Here is a 6423-nt window from a genome sequence, read left to right on the forward strand (position 1 = left end):
ATTCAGTATAACATTTTCAAAATTTGAGGAGACTAAAAAAACTACATAGAAATACCAATTAAAAAATTTCTGTGGGCTTACAATGAGATTCCAGAGAATTATTTTCGAATTTCAGACATGTAGAATTGTAAAAACTAGCCAGAAATAGCAACTTATAGTTCTCTAGAGTTGGTAAAGAAACAGATTATATAAGTAAAAAACTCAGATCTAAAAAATATCTATAAACATTTTCAACATAGATTGTAAAAAAGTTGAAGAGACAAAAAAACTATACTATAGAAATATTAACTAAAAAATGTTTGCTCGATTTTAATACAGAAATCATAAAAATATTTGTTTAAAACCCAATTTTAGGCCAAAATAAAGCAATTTGTGCTATTTCCAAAAAATTGTAGGTTTATCAGCAGCGAATAAAGACTTATTGGCTTTACACAACGGGGCTTGGACTTCGGCTTCAAGTCTCACTTCTTCGGATGATAAAAGGTCGTCCGAAGGCGGACAAGAAAAAATTGTTAGGGCTTTCAGCGAAGTGATGAAGAATATGCAAAGAATGAAAACTTATGTTAGACCAGCGATGTGCAAACCTTACGGAAAACAGTCCGAAGCTCTGCAGAAGAGTAAGTAGAATATTTAATAAATAGTATATTATATCACAAGTGGAGAAGAGATTTTTTATAGTCGAACATCTCGGGAAATAATTAATGGGAGGCTATAAAAATCTTTTCTGTCATATTTTATATATTTTTTTTTTACTACTAGCACATTTATTATCCAGAAATACTACGGTGACTTAATGGACATGATTACTATTCATTATTACCTACAATAATTAATTACTTATCTAACTTATTAACTTAAGTTGGAAATATTATTTTCTTTTTATCCTAAATGAGGTTATGTCATTTTTGTACTTCTACACTATTAAAGGGATTTTCTAATTGCATAAAATAAATACTGATAAAATATTTTTTATTAAGGGTAAAATAAATAAAATGTATACATAGATAAAAAAAACATATAAATTTATTTTGTAAAAACTTGCAATATTTTGATTTATGTTTTTTTTTCTTTTTTTTTATTCTATCAGAAATTTTCTCGATAACTATTTATCGTACAACACTGATCTTTTTTGTATATGTTAGAAAATTAAATTTTCTTTCAAACGGTACCAAATATAAGAGGTTATCACCAATAAGTCCGGAGTTATTGGCAATAGACCGCTTCGGGTGCCAAAAATCGACCAAAATTTCGACAAAAATAAAAAAAAAATTAACTTTAAAATTGTTCCATATAACGTTTTTTACATTTCTAGAGGTCTTGAAGACTCAAAAAAGTGCATAAAACGTTATTTATCAAGTTTAAAAAATTACGAATTTTTCGAGTTTTTGAAGGTGAGTTTTTGTTAACAAATTTTTACTGTTTTTTATTTTGTAAATTGCAGCAAAACTGTACCTCAATGATATAATATTTTGACTTAAACATATGTAAAATGTTCCGGGGAATCGACTGGCATCAAGAAAACTGCAAAATTCCTAATAGTTTTGAAGTTATAGTCGGATTTATATTTTTGATATTTTTGACTTTATTAGAAATTTTCTCGATAACTATTTATCGTAGAACACTGATCTTTTTTTATATGATAGAAAATCAAATTTGCTTTCCAACTGTACCAAACATAAAAGGTTATTACCAATAAATCCGGAGTTATTCGGAATAGACCGGTCCGGGTACCAAAAATCGACAAAAATCAAAAAAATTTTCAACTTTAAAATTGATCCATTTAACGTTTTTTACATTTCTAGAGGTCTTAAGGACTCAAATAAATGCAGAAAACGACATTGGGTCTAGTTTCAAAAATTTTGAATTTTTTGAGTTTTTGAAGGTGAGCGGTAGTAAAATCGTACAAATAGTCAATTTAATCGTAAAAATGCTTGAAATATGGTTTTCCAGACGTAAAATTACGCGCTGAACACGATGCAACAGGTTAAAATACTCTACGATGCATAATTTTTGAGATATTAGGTCAAGTTTAAAAATTACGAATTTTTTGAGTTTTTGAAGGTCATATCTTTTAGGTACATCTAGTAGTGAAAAAACAATTTTATAATCACAATGATGAGAATTCCGAGGTGAATTCTTGAGAGCTCCATCGTTGAGCTTTCGAATAATGATTTTTGAAGCTTTGATCTTATCTGACTCTTATTTATTTAATAAAGTAAAGACTTAGTGGCGTTTTTGGGATGATTATTTTGTGTTTTTTCAGCTCTAATGGACACGATTCAGCTTATCCAATCGTTGCGCAGTTTTTTGCCCCCACCTCATATACAGGTGAGTTCATGGAAAAATGAGGATAAACACCGCTACGAAGAAACTTAACTCGAAATTTTCTCGTTAACAAAGGCAGCGTTGTAAAACATGACTTCCGAGATTAGATTATCCTTTAGAAGGATATAAAATAATGTGAAAGTATTTTGTTCCTTATTTTATATATAGATATATTAATGTAAGTTTTTATATTTTGTTGGTTTTAGTCAGTGTTGAAATTTAATCGAAATTTACTCATGATCGTAGTTGTAGTTTTTTATTTTTAAAATTTTGGAGAATCAGTACAATACGCTGCAAGCTCTCTTTAACGACTTTATAAATTATGAAATTTATTTTTGTGATAGCATCGTACTTAACACAATGAGATTGTTTACTGAGGTGCATTTTTGTTTATTTATTTGATAGTATTTGGAAAATGACAGTATTTGGAAATAAAAAGTAGTCTTATTTGAATTAATTAATTCTTAGTGTTTAAATTAGGACATTGCAATATCTGAAAAGCTGCTCTTGGCCAGGCTACAATATATGAGGGTTTGAAAGTCTAGTCATTAATTTAAAAAAAATTGAAAATTCAAAATTTTAGCTGTGATATTTTAATTGGCCATGATATTCTAAAAGTCTAGTTTTTCATTCCAGTATTTACATATTTCGATACCAAAAATTGTATTACTAGTTTTCGGTAGATTTCGTGTAGATTATGATCGACAATTTGCATATCATCTTTTTATTTATTTCCTTACGAATATTATTGTAGATCTGAGCCAGTATTTGTACACATGTTCGAAGACTGTTGTGAAATTATCATTCTACTATAGGATTTAAGTGGTTTTTGTATGTTGTCACGAAATAGGATTACTGTAAGGCTATATCATAATCTTGCCAATTTTATTATTTCGAAGCTTAGCTTTATTTGTTTGTTTGGCTTTTTTCATAGTTGTATGTGATGCTAATATTGTTGAAAACAGTTTCTTTTGTTGTCTGTATTCAGGCTTTTGTGCAATAAAATCATTTAAAAGTACTTTCTGTGTTTTTTATTTTAATATTTCGATCCAAAAATGGAAATGGAAATTCAGTGTTTACGTTCAAGACTCAAATTAAAAACTTTTGAATAATTAACTTTGTTCAACTGAGTTGGATAACTTTTGGATAATTTTTTTTTTCTTCATTTCTTCTTAAAGAATTCTTTCTTGTTTTTTCTTTTTGTTTTTGAGCGACTGGCAATGATTTGTTTTCTTTCTTTACTTTTAGTTATTAAGTAACTTCCGATTTTATTTTTATTTAAATTTTATATTGTTTATAATAATTATTTTTATGTTATAATTGTCTTTTTTTCTGTTAATATTCTTTTGAGGTTAAGTTGAATAGCTTCAACCTAGACTTCGCCTCCGCATCTTTGAATCACTTTTAATTATTATTATTATTTAATATTTCGATCCCAAAATGATAAAATGTAACTGAAATATTAGAAAATGAAGAAAAAGTATGTAGGCAACCAATAAAACTAGGCCAACCCTTTGTTTTATTTTTAAAGTAAACTAACAGTATAAAAATAAACAATTAACAAAAAATGTACAAGTCAAATAAAGAAAATTGTATATAAATAGCAACTTATTTTAAATAAAAAATTAAAAAACTAGCAATTGAAAAACAGGCAACCAACAAAACTAAGTGCTATAATTTTCATTTTTGTACTTAGAAAAGTAGAAAACTGTAGACCAAAACAAGTCAAAGTGTGAGGTTATGTAGATATAATTGTTTGAATATTTGTAAATTTTTGGGTTTTATACATTTCCTTTAGCTTAAAAGTACGTTTTGATGATTGTGGGTTCACTTCTAGAGATGTGGTGTTATTTAAACTGCGAAGAAATGTGATTTTGTTCAAAAAAAAATTGGTTAAAATTGACTCCAATTCAAGATGTACCGCACCGACAAGCAATTTATGACCAACCCTGCCACGGCCCCGTCCCGTGTTTACATCGGGGGCCTCCCCAAGACAATCGTCGCCGCCGATTTGGAGGAAAAATTCAAAATGCATGGAAAAATCCTAGGCCTGGTCCTCCAAATGGGCTTCGCCTTCATCCAGTTCGAGAACGAAAGCCAAGCCCAGGCTGCAATCCAAAACGAGAACAATACGGTGCTCCACGGTAGAAAAATCTGTGTGAGACAAGCGTTGGACAAGAGCCAAAAAGGGGCTAACAATATGAACAAACAAATTCAAAATCGAAGACCGGGCCCCCCCCCGCATTACAACGAGCCGCCCCACATGCCCCCACAGCAACAACAACAGTTCCAGAATCATCCGCCGCCCCCACAACAACAACCTACAGAAGAGCCCCCGAAGCCAGCCCCCAAGCCCGAGCCGGAGGAGCAAGCCCCGCCACCGAAAGAGGAGCCCCCCAAAAAGGAGGCGCCGAGGGGGAGGAAGCGGAGGATGCAGAGTCGGGAGCGGTTTCAACCCGATATATACAGGGAGGACGGGTATTATCCCCCGGGGAAGTACCCAAATCGGCCACCAGTCGTTGACCAACCTGACAGAAACGACTGTGAAATTATAGTCGTCTCAAAACCCCTAACGTAATTTTTTAATCAATGTTGCCAACTTAATTTTAGTCACAGCCCACTTTGATTTTAGGAAATACGCCGAGTATATTGAACAGAGACTGAAAGGACTGGGGCTCATTGTGGACTTGCTGTTTCCCAACGAGGACGTCCCAATTGGGCGAGTCTTGGCGAATATTTCAAGCAGGGGGTGTTTATATGCAATTTTGGTAATGCCCCAAAACGAGGAACACAGAAGTTTGACTCTTAATATTTTACATGGGAATCCCCAAGGTAATTTCATCTGATTTTCATGATTTTTTAAAAAATTATTTCTTTAACAGAGCATAGGAATATGCCCATTGAAGATGCTTTGGTGTTAATGACGCGAAATTTTGATGCTTATATGCGAGGTGATAAGACGGCTTCGGAGCCGACCCCTGGGGCTATCAAAAATGTATCAGACAGACATCCAACAACAATGCAGGTATTTTTTTCGAAAACTATTCTAGACATTACAAAAACTACTCTCGAGAAATGAAAAAATCTGAAATCTGGACCAATTCAAGAGGTTTGGCAAAAACAAAGTAAAAAATTGAAAAATCAGCTAAAATGCGTTATTTTCGCCAGTTTTTTAAAAACTAATAAAAAAAAAATTGACCTAACCCGGTAGAAAATTACGAAATGTGATTTAAATGCGTTATTTTTGTGAAATTAGGAGAGTTTTTTACTGAGAAAGTCAAAAAAATTGGAATATTCTGTCAAAACAAGATAGAAAATTGCAATAATTATTATTAATAATTTTGTTAATAATAATTATTAATAATTTTGTAGGAAAATTGTGCGCTGAAAATGTGTTTTATCGTGAAATTACATTAAATGTTCAGATTGATGATCTTGTGTTAGAAATAAAGATCAGAAAAGTGTTAAGTGTTTTTTTAAGAAGATAAATATTTTGTTTACCATAAATAAATAAAGTCTGTCTAAAGATCACTTAAGTTTTTTTTTTAAGTATAATTTTTTTCAAAATTTTTGTCGTACAAAATATACAGGTGTCCCAGCGAGTTGAAAAACTCCAGTAGTGACCTTTAAATGGTAAAATAAAAAAATATATACATATAGGACATTGATAAATATTAGTCTATCGCCTAAAATTATTTTCAACTATACAGCGTGTCTCAAAAATAAGTTACAACTTGTGTTTTTTTAATAAAACACCATACATTTCTTAGCGTTTTTGGATGTAGATTTTTATGCCAATATTTTTTAGCTAAACTTTTATTGGCCGATTTTGCTTAATTTTAAAAATAAGACGGTTTTTTGACGAAAACATGCACTTTTTAAAAATTTATTACACAAAAACTAAGATCTAGAATTTTTCTACCGCAAAGAAGGTTGTAACATTTTTTAGTGTCTTGCATTTGCAAAGATAAAAAAATGAAGGCGTTTGTTAAAAGTTTAATAACTTAAAAAATTTAAATGGAACATCCTATTTATTGTTTTTGCATTTAAAAGATTATTAAATTGTCTTTCTAAAATTATTTACTTTTAGGTGTTTAT

At 30.7% G+C, this 6423-nt stretch overlaps 2 protein-coding genes across 2 annotated transcripts in view; both read left to right on the top strand.

The window, feature by feature from the left end:
* The window catches only part of LOC123007779, a 9254-nt gene extending 5911 nt beyond the window's left edge, over window positions 1-3343 (top strand). The window contains exons 6-7 of the mRNA XM_044403222.1: window positions 396-617; window positions 2264-3343. Coding sequence (XP_044259157.1) covers window positions 396-617; window positions 2264-2376 — 335 coding nt within the window. The 3' untranslated portion in view covers window positions 2377-3343. The remainder of the gene's footprint in view (window positions 1-395; window positions 618-2263) is intronic.
* Window positions 3344-4014: 671 nt separating this feature from the next.
* LOC123007771 (nuclear receptor coactivator 5) overlaps window positions 4015-6423 on the top strand; it is a 3690-nt gene continuing 1281 nt past the window's right edge. Inside the window, exons 1-3 of the mRNA XM_044403210.1 lie at window positions 4015-4899; window positions 4958-5157; window positions 5208-5350. Of these exons, the coding sequence (XP_044259145.1) occupies window positions 4241-4899; window positions 4958-5157; window positions 5208-5350 (1002 nt within the window). The 5' untranslated portion in view covers window positions 4015-4240. The remainder of the gene's footprint in view (window positions 4900-4957; window positions 5158-5207; window positions 5351-6423) is intronic.

This window comes from Tribolium madens, unplaced genomic scaffold (assembly GCF_015345945.1).
Source record: "Tribolium madens isolate multiple individuals breed KSU strain unplaced genomic scaffold, Tmad_KSU_1.1 Scaffold_11;HRSCAF=98;Tcas5.2_LG3b, whole genome shotgun sequence".
Lineage (NCBI taxonomy): Eukaryota > Metazoa > Arthropoda > Insecta > Coleoptera > Tenebrionidae > Tribolium > Tribolium madens.